Here is a 12,866-nt window from a genome sequence, read left to right as displayed (position 1 = left end):
GACCCTAGACTCCCTCCCCACTGGAAGAATTAGGGTCCAGGGAGCAGCGACTGCTATGGTCTGAATGTTTGTGTGCCCCTAAAATGCACATGTTGAAGCCTCCCCCCCACCCCCCATGTACTAGTATCTAGAGATGAAGCCTTCGGGAGGTGATTAGGCCATGAAGGTGTGGCGCCGTGATGGGATTAGTGCCCTTGTGACACACCTGGGCTCTATCCATGTGAGGACACATTAAAAAGGTGGCCATCTGCAAGCAGGAAAGAGCTCTCACCAGGAGCGACCATGCCAGCACCTTGATCTCAGACTTCAGCCTCCAGAGCTGTGAGAAATGAAAGTCTATAGAGTTTTGTGATGCAGCCCGAGCTGACCACACAGCCACACTGCGCGCGTCTCAAGCTCCCCGGCTGCACATAGGGTCATGGCCATGGCGCTGCTGCTGGTCCAGGACCACAGGAGAACTGCAAGGCTGTAGGGTGAAGATGGGAATCAATGAGTCCTTGGGTGACTTTAGCACTAAACACCAATAGCGGCTTTCCCTCTGGAAGACAGGTCTTGCCCCCTCATTTCCCACAATGTTTTGCTATTGTATTAAAGGGCAAAGGCACTTGTAGACAGCAACCAGTTATGTAGCCCCCTGAAAGAAAGCTGGATACACTGTGCCTGAAACTAAGAAAAATTATCTGTTAGGGATGTTATTAAAGGTAATGTGTTCTGGTAACAATAATGTAAGTGACACAGCACTCTCCCAGCCTGGGCCCTGCTCTGGGGGAGGAGGTCCATGCCAGCTGGGTTGGTGTGGCTGTGGGGTGGCCTCTGCCCAGGACCTTCCCTCCCTCCAGGTGCCTGAACAGCCAGCACACACACAGCCCTCCAGCCACCGGGCTCCAGCCCACAGAGTCAGCACCGGTCCTGGGCTCCCATGGGGCAGCTATGAGCATGCTTACCAGGAAGGCTGCATATCCAGTCTTTAAGAAGTCTGTGGCTGTGCACACACATACACCCACACACACACACACAGTTTGTGGATTTCCCACCTGCATGAGACGCCACCATCCAAGAATGTGTGGTTAAAAACACCATAATTAGCCCTGGCCGGTGTGTCTCAGTGGTTAGTGCACTGAAGAGTCGTGGGTTTGATTCCCAGTCAAGGGCATGTACCAGGGTTGTAGGTTCGATCCCAGCCCCTGGTCAGGCACATGCAGAGGCAACTGATCCATGTATCTCTCTCACATCTCTCTCTAGCCCCCTTCCCTGCCTCTCTTCCACTCTGTCTAAAAATAAAAAAAAATCAGGATTAACAACAAAAAAAAAACCCCATAATTAGATCTTAAATGTTCTTACCAAAAAATAGACCTGGTAACCACGTGCCAGGATGGAGGTGTTAGCTGAGCGGTGGTGGTCATAATTTTTTCATATATAAATGTATCAAATCAACACACTGTACCTTCAACTTACCAAATGTTAATTATATCTCAATAAAGCTGGAAAAAATACAACAAATATTGCCATGTATTGTTTTAGGAAGAGAATTGCATTCCTACATGCTTTATTTCTGGGGCAAATAATGACCAGATTAACTTCATCAACTACGTCTTTAGTCAATCCGTGGACCCCAATGAGGGTGGGTCATTGTGGAGAGAACTTGACTGATAGAAGTCAGGGGAGGGAGGTCAAAAGGACGGCCATGGTCCCCAGCTCTGTCTGATTAAGCCAACAACATGGTCTTACCCTCGAGGTCTCATGGCCTTACCCTTGAGGACTCAGTTCTCACCTCCCGGTTTACCAAAGCAACCCAATGCCTTCTTCACTCTGCCCAGCACTGCTCCACACAGGGCCCAATAGGGGAACTCAGGGATTCCTAGGTCCTCGAAGGGAAAGGTTTGCTCCAGTTCCCCCCTGAGGGACTACAGATGGGGCCTGGGCTGGAGGTAGGTGTCGGTACTTCATGATCCCTATCATCCAGATCACAATGCAGTCGGAAAGGAGTGAAGGGACTGGCCATTCGGGCAAGCTGCCCAGTGAGGGGGGCGACCAGAACTGGAAACAGGACCCTGGTGGCTCCCCTCTTGCTATTTTCCTTTTTTTAAGAAACAGAGTTTATATTAACTTTATTATTTTTTATTGATTGATTTGAGAGAGGAAGGGGGAGGGGAGAGAGGAAGGAAGAGAAACATTGATTTGCTGCTCCCCTTACTCACGCATCATTGGTTGATTCTTGTAGGTGCCCTGACGGGGGACTGAACCAGAAACCTTGGCATATGGGGAGACGCTCTAACCAACTGAGCTGCGCAGCCAGGGCCCCTCTTGCCATTTCAAATGCTGTGTGTGGGCTTTTGTTCAGCGGATCCATCAGCATCTTGTAGGAGATGTTGAGGCTTGGTGTTGAAGATGGGACTGTACAGCCTTGATATTTTCACTTCTTCCTAGGATGTTACCATGCTATTAAAACTAAATGTTGAGAAACAGAAACAAAGAAAAGAAAAAAATCCCAAAAGACTCATAATTAACACCCCCCACCCTTTGGTAAACACAGCGTTTGATTCTCGAGGGCTTCCCTCTCCTCAAGGGCATGTGGTTTGCCAGGAGAAAACAGGAAATCAGAGGCTCTGGAGGAAACAGGTTTATTAAAGCATATGGATTCTGCAAACTTTAGTAATAAATGCACACGTGAAAGTATGTCCTTACAATAAGTAGATCTCTAGAAAATATATCAATTAATACATTACGTGAAGAGCCTGTGTCAATACATGTTTTGCATAGATTTCCAATAGCTCGGTGCAAACACAGATAAGTGCAAGTGGAGAAAGCTACGCTAAGAATAAAAGCAGCTATAGGCAGGCTCGGGAGCAGGCGGAGGGCACGCTGAGCCGTTTCCCTGGCAGCTGGCGCTGCTCTGACACACACTGAGCCACCTGCCCCTTCTCCCAAGTTCTTGCCGCAGCAGCTGGTGTGTCCCACTCCTGTCCTGATCCCTGGAGACCCCCTGCTTCACCCGGAGAAGTTCTGAAAGACTTCAGCGGCCTCCACCCAGTTTTGGAAGCAGGCCAGCCCCTGCTCCCGGATCTGCTTGCGCCCTTTGTAGGTGATGACCTCCCCACTGGGTTTCAGGATCACAAGCTTGGGGGTGGCTGTGATGTGGTACCTGGTCCTCAGCTCACTGTGGAGAGAAAAGGGCAGGCCACGGGGTCAGCACAGGGCGGGAGAGCTGCTGCCACACCCTAAGGGGACCGCTGTGCCCACCAGCCAGCCCTACAGAGCCTCAGAAGCAAGCCCGTGGTGCCCTCCTCCCGTGCTCCAGGTCCCCTCTGAGCCTTTCCTTCTCGCGGCCACCGGGTTCCAGCCAGTGCTGCCCCAGGGAAGCATCAGCAGTGGTGGGATGGCTCTGTGCCTGTGCTGCCCAAGACCATGGCCACAGACACAGGGGACAAGTGAGCCCTCAAAACGTAGCTGCTGTGACTGAGAAATGGAACCTTTCATTTCAGTTCATTTTAATTGAAATTTAAGAAGCTACATGTGGCTCGTCGCTATTGTATTGCACAGTGCAATTCTAAACCCACAAATATGCCAGTAAGTTCACAGTCCTCCCTGCATCTCAAGAGGCTGAAAAGTACCAGGTATATAGAACGGTAAAAGCTAAACTTCCCTGAGCTCTAAATACAGGTGAAGACTTGTGCCACTTTCTGCCCTACAAATCCAAGGACATGGTGACTGACATTATGGATGAAACGTTTCTTGGCTACTTTACCATCAAGTGTAGCCCATAAGAGGCCTTTTCACAAAATGATTTGAATTTATTTAGGGAAAGGACAATCCTCCTTCTTAGTTTTACAAATCTCCCCAGACGCTTCACAGGATTACTGCCCTCTGGACAGGACGGCTGACGGGATTCCCCTCCTGCGTCCACGGCCAGCATGCAAGGGCCTGATGTCAACAGTAGTCTGATTTCCCTTCTCTGTCACCCTCAGGACTGAAGCTGAGTGGAAGGAAAAATCACTTGAGACCCTCCTGTTACCACATCTTCCCCCAGCATCTCCATTAAGGTCTCCCGCTGGTTTCCAGCGAACATATCACAGACAAATCTCACCTCGAGCAGGAAAACACACACAGCACCTACACCCAACAGAGGGAAAACAGACCTCATTTCAGCATCTACCAAACAGTGACAAACCAGCCGTGTTCTCGGTCACTGAGGGGGTATTACTAAATTTCAAATAATCAGTAGTACACAGACCACTTCATCAGACCATAATATAATGGAATTGAAAACCAATAAACAGTTATTTTTTGGAATGAGCTTAAAAACTAAGTAACCAACGCAGGCTACAAAATAATTGACACAGCACAGTAAGGACTATACGAGGTCCCAGCTGGAGATTGGCACAGTTAGGAAGCTGTGTCTTCAACACCCTTTCCAAGACTAGATGCCTCTCTAGGTAGACGAGTTCTGCATTTAAGAGGCTAGAGAAACCACGATTGCCCTAAGGTAAGGAAGGCAGAAAGAGGCAAAAGACAATTAAGGACAGAAATCACTGATACAGGAACTGCATTGAAACAGGGTGAGCTGCCCAGCCGGCGTGGCTCAGTGGTTGAGCATCACCTAGGATCCAGGAGATCGTGGTTCGGCTCCCAGTCAGGGCACATGCCCGGGTTGTGGGCTCGATCCCCAGTCGGGGGGCGTGCAGGAGGCAGCGGATCAATGCCTCTCTCATCATTGATGTTTCTCTCTCTCCCTCTCCCTTCCTCTCTCTGAAATCAATAAAAATATATATATATTTTTTAAATCAGGTGAGCAATAAAACCAAACTGTCTTCTGAGGAAAGACTAAAAAACGAAGCAAAGCTCTTCTAAGACTGGGCCGGGGAGAAGGGAAAACGGGAATATCAGGAACCAGGGCCCGCTGTGGGTGCGAATGCTGCTCTCAGGGGCACAGGCAGACGGCTGTCGCGGCTCTAGGGATACAAGGCAACCACTGGCAACCCTGAGTTCTGAATGTGGCCGCCAGGCCAGCAGCTTCTGGAAGCCGGTCCACGCATGTCCACTACTTGCATGAGGAGGAAAAAGAAATCAAAGAGAAAAAAAACATGTGAACTACTGACAAATTCAAACCATGTCAAACTGCAGACTAAGGAGACACAGGTATCGGTCATAGAGCCACGCAAGCCTGGGGACTCAGGTGGGGCCGATGACAGACAAGGAGGAGGAGACGGCCCTCTGTGTTTTAAGAACCCGGCACAAACCCTGAATTTTGAAACGCCTGAGAAATTAGCTTTCCCCAAAGGCATGAAACAAAACATGAAACAGGAACCACCCAAATAGCCTTTTGCACAAAAGCTCAGGGATGTGGCTGTCGGCCTCATCTAAGCTTGGTCTGGCCACGTGGGCAACTGGGTTATGTCAGCGCCTAACTGGGCAGCGGGGGCAGGAAGGGGAGTGGTGGTCTGGGTGAGGCTTTGCCACCCAGGGCCTGGGGCTTACCCCAAGGAGGAGCCTGGGCGACTTCTGGAGGGTGGTGACAGGTTGCTGGGGGCCTGACGTCTGTGTCCACGTCAGGTCCCAGCCCTGCGCCACTGCGCCCCCAGGTCCCACCTTCCGGCAGTACATTGGAGCAGCGGTGCCTCTGCGTGTGGGATCCCTGACCAACAGCAGCTGCAGGTCCACAAACCCGTCAGAAATGCAGCCTCCCTCCCGACGGTGGAGCCCACTTGCTCAAATTTGCCAAACCTCCCAGGGCCTTCTGCATCCCCTCCAGGGACCCAGAGGTGGGGGGTGCAGGACGGTGCCCTAGACAGCTAGGGTGCCAGAGGTCTGTGGCCTGCTGCTCAGCATCCATGACCCTTCCTTGGAAAGCATGTGCCTCCAGTTTCTGATTAACTAGCTGTGTGACCTTCTATACCCCAGATCCCTCACCTGCAGAGCAGAATAACAGAACCTACCTCTGGAGTTGTGAAGATGAAATGATTAATATGGGTATAGCGCAGCTAAGGGCTTGGTGCATAGTGTGGACGGAAAAAGGGCCACTACTAATAAATCCGACAAGCTGGGGGGGGGGGGGGGCTCTGCATGGTGGCCTTACAAACTCAGAGCCCTAAAATAACCACACAGGATGGTCTGAAATGAAAACTTCAGTAAAATCGAGTCATGCCCTGGCCAGTGTTGCTCAGCTGGTTAAAGCATCAACCCGAGCACTAAACGCTGCAGGTTCCCTCCCCGGTCAGGGCACATATGGGAGGCAACCCGTCTATATTTCTCTCTCTCCCTCTTCCTCTAAAATTAATTTTAAAAATATATATCTCCGGTGAGAATGTAAAAAAAAAAGCGGCATGTGGCAGGCAGTCACGCGGGAGGCTAGACTCTGCCCTGACAAAGGTCCTCCGGCCTTGGCTAAGCTTTGGCGTGTCTGCTGTCCTTTCCAGACTCTCAGGGCGCAGCCTCCCACCAGAAAGAGGCCACAAATCCCCTCCTTGTGCCAAGACAGCAGTTGACTGTTAACTGTCCTGCGCCCACATGAGTAACAGAAGGGCGTCCATCATTTTATTTTCATCCAGTCCCAGAGGTTCCCCTCCTTGCTCTCTCCCGCCTCCCTAACCTATCACCAGCGGATTTCCTGTAGCCCTCTTACGCCTGCCTTTGATTCTGGTGTATAAAACAAGTGGCAAAACTGCCATTTTCCGCATCATTTTCTCGATCCGTTGAGGTTTTGCTTTCCGACAATTGTCGTCATTTTTGCTCAGATAAACTCATACAAATTCTGACAGGTTTGGATTTACGTTAAAAACAGCAAGTGCTCATAAACGCTGGCTATTCTTGCTGGGAGGGAAGGCCCGGGCTCCAATTCCAGCCTTGGCCCTTGGCTATACCAGGAGCACAGGAATGGGGAGACTCCAAACCAGTGAGACTCTGCAGAGCACTTGCTGTGTGCTGGGGAAGGGGGAGGTGTAAGAATGTACAGCCCGAGACGCCACAGCCACTCTTATCACAAGGAGAGACCGGATTTGCCAGACGGCCACTGGCTCAGCCCAAGAATGAAACAGCAGAAGGCAGTGCCACAGAACTGCATCCTCAGTGGCCTCCACCTGCAGACCAGCTCCCGGCTGCTGGGTGTTCCCGTTAAGCAGATCGATAGCCTTCATTTGTTTCAGCTCCCAGTTGCTGCTGTTTTAATCACTTGTAACAATAAATCGAGCTCTGGCACAGTCAGGGGGTGAGAAGTAAGCCGGGCTTTGAGGGACAAGCAGGAGGTTTGGAACAGACATTTTGTCACTCCAGCTAATCTTGAAGGAGTCACCAATGTGGGCCCTCAAATCCCCACCCTGGCAGCCTCTGCCTGGGAACAACTGTAACCTTGGAGCCACACAGGAGCCACCCCCATCCCCTGGAGTTATCTCATCTCCCTCTGGACACCGAGCAGTGTCCAGAGAAACAGACTGTGCCTTGGAAGGAGAGAACCTTGTCGCTGGGCAGAGGGAAATCGTGGTGACTAAGCTTTTTTTTCAATCCTCACGTGAGGATATTTTTTCAATTGATTTTTGAAGAGAGTGGAAGGGAGGGAAGAGGAGGTGAGAGAGAGAGAGAGAGAGAGAGACAGATTGAGAGAAACACCGATGTGAGAGACACATCCATTGGTTGCCTCCCACCCCCCACCCCGACCAGGGCCGGGGATCAAACATGCAACAGAGGTACATGCCCTTGACAGGGAATCGAACCCAGGACCCTTTAGTCCACAGGCCAACACTCTAACCACTGAGTCAAACTGGCCAGAGCATAAGTGAGCATTTTAACCATTTCAGGGAAATCTGAGAGCCCAGTTTCTCCTGGCCCTCGGTGCTGGGTGCTGTGGCAACTTTGGTGTCCTCCCCTCACCTAATGCAGTGACTCACTGTCCCTGGCATAACCACTTCTAGGTCACCATGGCAACTTCTGGCTCCCGTCTCTTTCCATCTTGACCACCAGCAGACTGTTACAGAGCAAAACTCTCTCTACTTGTTCCAATCATGCATCCAAGCTCTGGACAATGTCTAGTCTGACCTTAGGGGCTACAGAGAGCCCCAAACACTCCAACACGGGTAGTGATAGGTTCGAGTTATGAAGGGCACACGCCTACCATGCCAGAAATGCTCCCAGTGTCCCAAGGGCACTGAGGAGGAGGGACCACCAAGGGGGCTGCCAGGTTCAGGGCTGCCAGGTTCAGGGGGGAAAGTGTGGGAAATGTTCTGGAACTTCAGTTGTCCAGTCTGGATGGAACACAGGTGCAAAGGGCAGGAGTGGGAGACAAGTGTGGTCAAATGCTGGCAGGCAGGGCAAGATGTAGGCTGAGCCCTGTGGCACCAGGAACTCAGGGAGCCCCTGGAGAGCCGGGTAGGGTGTGGCAGGACCAGCCCTGTCTCTGATGAGACGAGGCAGGTGTGAGAATAAGAATCCATCAAAAGAGGACAACAAGGCCAAGGACGGGTTAGGATATTCTAATGGTCTAGGACCTAAATGAAGAAAGTGGAAATGAGTAGAAAGACAGGAAAGGCCTGGAGAGCCACAGACTCAGTGGATTCGGGGCCTGGCAGGGACGTGTTGAGTTAGTCAGTCCCAGATGGAGAGAGCAGAGGCTAGCAGCTTGGCACACGCACTAACTCTACCCCACGGCCTTGAGGGCTCTAATGGAACTGTTCTTTACCCACGCACTGAAGCCACGCCTGCTGGTTTTCCATCCAAGCCAAACCTCTTGACCTGGAGGCCAAGGTGGTCCATCGACGGGGCCCATGAACGGGGGCAGTGGTGAGAGCGAGAGCAGGGGGAGGGGGAGGATACTCCAGGCCTTGCTAAGCTTTGCTGAGTCTCCAAAGACCAAGTGAGCACAAGTGTTATTAAGAAACATTCACAGAATCCGTGTGGCATCAGCACCGAGCAGGCCTCTCCTGCACAGCAGCAGGCGAAGGGAATTCCTGCCCGGGAATGCAGCTGTTAGCCCTTTCTTGTACCCATAGCAAAGGGAAGGAAGCGGGCAGGACGGCCTATCATTGGTGCTACCCCCAAGGTCGGGCCTGGACGGGCAGCCCCTCCTCTGGCCCACACTGCCTCTGCTTGGAGGGATGCCAGCAAGCATGGCCCTGTCCAGGCAGAGGGGTGGCGCTCACACTGGTTTTATGGGGGCTGCACTGCAAAGCAGCAACTCTGAGGACAAGGTGAGCAACTCTGGCATTTTCTTGCTGCCGGGGCATTTGCAGTGGCCCCACCTCCAGCCAGGCCAAAGTGACCCTGTGGGGCTCTGTGGTGACTTCCTCTCTTCCTCCCACCACTCACCATCAGCAGTAATCCAACCCTGTAACCAGCTAATTCATATCAAAAATAGGAAAAAAACAAAAGGAGGCCAGACACTGTGAGCATGGTCACCTGGGCCACTTCACCTGGAAGCTGCAGCTTTAAACTCCCCAGGGACCCCTGGTCCATTCCCTGCAGATCACTGGGGGAAGGGTTCCAACAAAGGAGGAAATGGATGCATGGGCAGTGAAGTTGGGGTGACACAGGGAAGGTGCTTGCCTGTCAGTCTAACCTGGCAAAAAGATAACTGGCTAGAGGGGGTGGAGCCACTGCAAGAGCACGAAATCCTGAAGGCTTCATTGGATAAGCTCCTAGTTAAAATCCGCAAACAAAGGAATTCTCTCTCATTTCTCTTCCTTCGCTCCTGCTTCCTTGCACTGGCTTGTTCTGCGCCCCGAGCCAGCCTGCCATGCGACCCACGTGCAATGGACTGCAGCTGGGAACACAGCTAAGCTGGCCAGACGCTGGACTGGACTGGGCTTTAATATGGAGCAGATACTCTAGGAAGTGGCTTTAATCCAGGCCCTGCTGAAGATAAGATTGGACTTTTTCCATGGCAGAGGGAGACGGGACCTTGGAGGGGACTCCCTTAATGTTACATCACCAATAAGGCTTTCCAAGATACCTCAACTTCCCATGGGGGCCTCGGGAAATTCTTGTTCTCGTGGCACCCCAAGGACTCCACTTCTACCAGCTATAGGTGGGGACACAGAGGACACCCTACCAATAACACAGTCACTGAGGGAAGACAGTCCAGGCCCAGATTACTGCCCCGGCCCCAGCTTCCCATAGCACCAAGCAGGGTGCTGTGTACTGAACACGGTAGGACCTTCCCCTGCCGCCTGGATGCTCCCCACATTCTGTGCTTCTCCTTGGTGGTGGCTACTTCCATTTTGCTCCTTACCCGATTCCATTCATGCAGGCCGGGACAAGCAGAACTGAGGGCACAGCTCCCAGAATCTCTACAAAATACTGCATTTCCTAACATACAGTCAGCAATGACAGGGTTAACGAAGTGCAGTCTGGAAAGGGGTGGGGACAAGGAGCTAACTTCCCCCAAAGAAAGACCTGAGGCTGGACCCCTCCAGAGGTCAGGTTCCTGGCCTGAGATGGCCCAGTGAGGACAGATGCCTCCTGGGGCCTGAGCTGCTCAGCTGCCCGCAGGGGGCCTCATCCGCTTTGGGCGTTGACCAGATAGTGGGGGAAGCAGAAGGGAGTTCCGATGGGCCTCCTGCCAGCAAGAGCCCCCTCCTCGGAGAGGAAGCAGTGGCCACAGCAGAAAACCAGCCTCTGTGAACACCCAGCGCTGGTACCCAACCAGCTGCCGGTTCTGATTCACGGGACAGCGCAGGGGAGGAGTATTATGCTCAGCAATTCATGCCTTGCCTCCTGTGGCCCGAGAGTGAATCCCAGAGCTGGGCTCTGCCTGCGGCCACGCTCTTGGCCTGATTACTATCCCTTTCAAAGCTGTTATTTCACAAGCTGTGTATAACCTGAGTACTAAGCAAATCAAAAGGCATTTTACAACCAGCGCAAAACGCACCCTTTTGGACATCCTCTGGCTTTGCTGCTTGCCCGCCTCGCCTCTTCCTCAGCATCACTGAAAGCAGGTGCTGGGGACAGAAGCACACTTCCAGGGACTTCCAAAGGTAGCTTCCGTTTTTAATTATCCAGCAGGAGTGTCCTCTCAGGACAATTAATTTGGGGGGTTAATGCCACAAAAAATCACCATCCCCAGAAAAAGGCAACACGTGACCCTGTCAAACAGAGCCCAGAAATTCTCTGCGTCTGCTGAGGTGGGGTGACGCGCTTTGTGAAGCAGATTTGAACCCAAGTCTGGACGCCTGGACGTGGGGCCCCAGCCACTTTTCCGCTCTGCCGATCGGCCTCGGTTCCCCCCCCCCAGGTCTACCCTCGTCCCCTCGGCGGAGCCCGTGACCGCGGCCAGGGGAGAACCGGGCCAGCTCCCGGTTCCTTCACACACTCCGAAACCCGGCAGGGCCGGGGCTCTGCCTGCCCCGTCTCCCCAAAGCCAGAGCGGGACGAGGTCCTGCGGGCAAGGCTTGTCGCCACCTCTGACACCCGCCTCGGCCCGAGTCCAGGACCCGGGTTCCCCGGCGGCGGGTGCAGGATCCGCCCTTACGGTTCGGAAATTCCCGTCACGGGCAGTAAAAATGACACTGCACGGGGGCCAGCGCTGCGCTGCCCCTCCCGGCGCTCCGGCCCGTCCCCCTGCGGCTGGTCGGCCACCCCGCAGCCTCGGTGCCGACCAGAGCGGCTTCCCGGGTCCCGTCCCCTGCACCTCACACTGGGCGTCTCCCCCGTGCGGCGGGCGGGGAGCCCGCGGCTGCGCCCGGAGGGGGCCCCGCGCAGCGCCCGACCCGTGGGAAATGCAGACGCTGGGAGCCAGAGGGTCTGGCCTCGCCGAGCACCCGGGCCGTGGACGTTCCGGGCGCCCTGCCCTACGGCCTCCGGGGGAGCCTGAGCGGACACTGCTTACTCCCGAGTGGCCGCCCCGGGGGGGCTCCCCCCTGCAGGGACAGGGGGCGCGGGGCGCGGGGCGGGGCGCGCCGGCGAATTCCAGCGGGGCCACACTCACAGCCGGCAGGGGTCGTGGAAGGGCAGCGCCAGCCAGGCGCCGGGCAGCTGGCGCAGGAAGTCGTGCATCTCCTGGGCGCTGCGGTCGGTGGACACCAAGACCACGGCCAAGGGCGCGGGCGGGCGCGCCCGCTCCACCAGGCCCGCGTAGAAGTCGCGGAGCAGCGGCGTGAAGTCGCGGCTGGGCGCGCAGCGCGCCGAGGCAAAGTACAGCGCCACCACCTTGTTCTGCAGCGCCGCCTGCGCCTCCACCCACGCGCCGCCGCCGCGCACCAGCCGCCGCCCGCCCAGCACGTCCGCCATGCGGGCGCCGGACACCGCGGGGAAGGGCGCCTGCGGGGAGAAGAGGGCGGGCGGCGGCGAGCGCAGGTACACGGCCACTCGCAGGTGGAGGGTCACCGGAGGGCCGCTGGCGGGGGTCCCGCCTCTTTTCTCACCGCCGGGGCCGCGGCCTCGCCCTGGGACTGGGGAGACTGGCAGGGAAAACTCAGACGCCAGCGGCTCCAGACGCTCCCGCAGCGGCTACGGCGCAGCGCCTCCTGCAGCGGCCGAGCGCCCCGGCGCGCTCCCGCCCAGGTCTCTCGGCGCCGCGCCCCGCCCCGCCCCGCCCCGCCCCGCCCCGCCCCGCCCCGCCCCGCCCCGCCCTCCAACAACCCCTCCCCCCCCCGCCGCCCGCACCGTCTCCCGCTGTCCGCCCACGCACGAGCCCTTCTCCCCTCCGAGCTCTGCCCGCGCCAGCCCACCGCCCCACCCTCTCGCTCCCGCTCCGCGCTCCGCCCGGGCCACCCTGCCCCGGGGGGTTGCGGGCCTGGGAGGGCCCAGGCGGTTCGGGGGTGAGGGGCCAGGGCGGAGCGGCGGGGACACCCGCCCTGTTCTTTCCTGGGATTGCGGGGATATCCTGCGCCAGGCCTGAGCGTCCTGCAAGTAACTGGTTCTTAGCGTTTTATTCCGAGAAGCGG

At 55.3% G+C, this 12,866-nt stretch overlaps 1 protein-coding gene across 1 annotated transcript; it reads right to left on the bottom strand.

The window, feature by feature from the left end:
- Positions 1–2,606: 2,606 nt before the first annotated feature.
- Positions 2,607–12,456, bottom strand: NXNL2 (nucleoredoxin like 2). The gene is made up of 2 exons (XM_081151679.1): positions 11,909–12,456; positions 2,607–3,157 (listed from the first exon to the last, which is right to left on the bottom strand). Exons 1-2 carry the CDS (start codon positions 12,208–12,210, stop codon positions 2,989–2,991), a joined length of 471 nt encoding a protein of 156 aa, XP_081007805.1. The 5' UTR covers positions 12,211–12,456; the 3' UTR covers positions 2,607–2,988.
- Between the last annotated feature and the right edge of the window lie 410 nt (positions 12,457–12,866).

Source organism: Miniopterus schreibersii (assembly GCF_964146895.1).
Source record: "Miniopterus schreibersii genome assembly, chromosome: 11".
NCBI classification, from domain to species: Eukaryota; Metazoa; Chordata; class Mammalia; order Chiroptera; family Miniopteridae; genus Miniopterus; species Miniopterus schreibersii.
This window is presented reverse-complemented; position numbering and strand designations above follow the sequence as displayed.

Bases quoted from the DNA above. Each gene is read 5' to 3' on its own strand.
- NXNL2 (XM_081151679.1), bottom strand. From the start codon at position 12,210: ATGGCGGACGTGCTGGGCGGGCGGCGGCTGGTGCGCGGCGGCGGCGCG. The intron at 3,158-11,908 runs GTGAGTGTGGCC...TTCTCTCCACAG, and splicing joins TTCCACGACCCCTGCCGGCT to TGAGCTGAGGACCAGGTACC.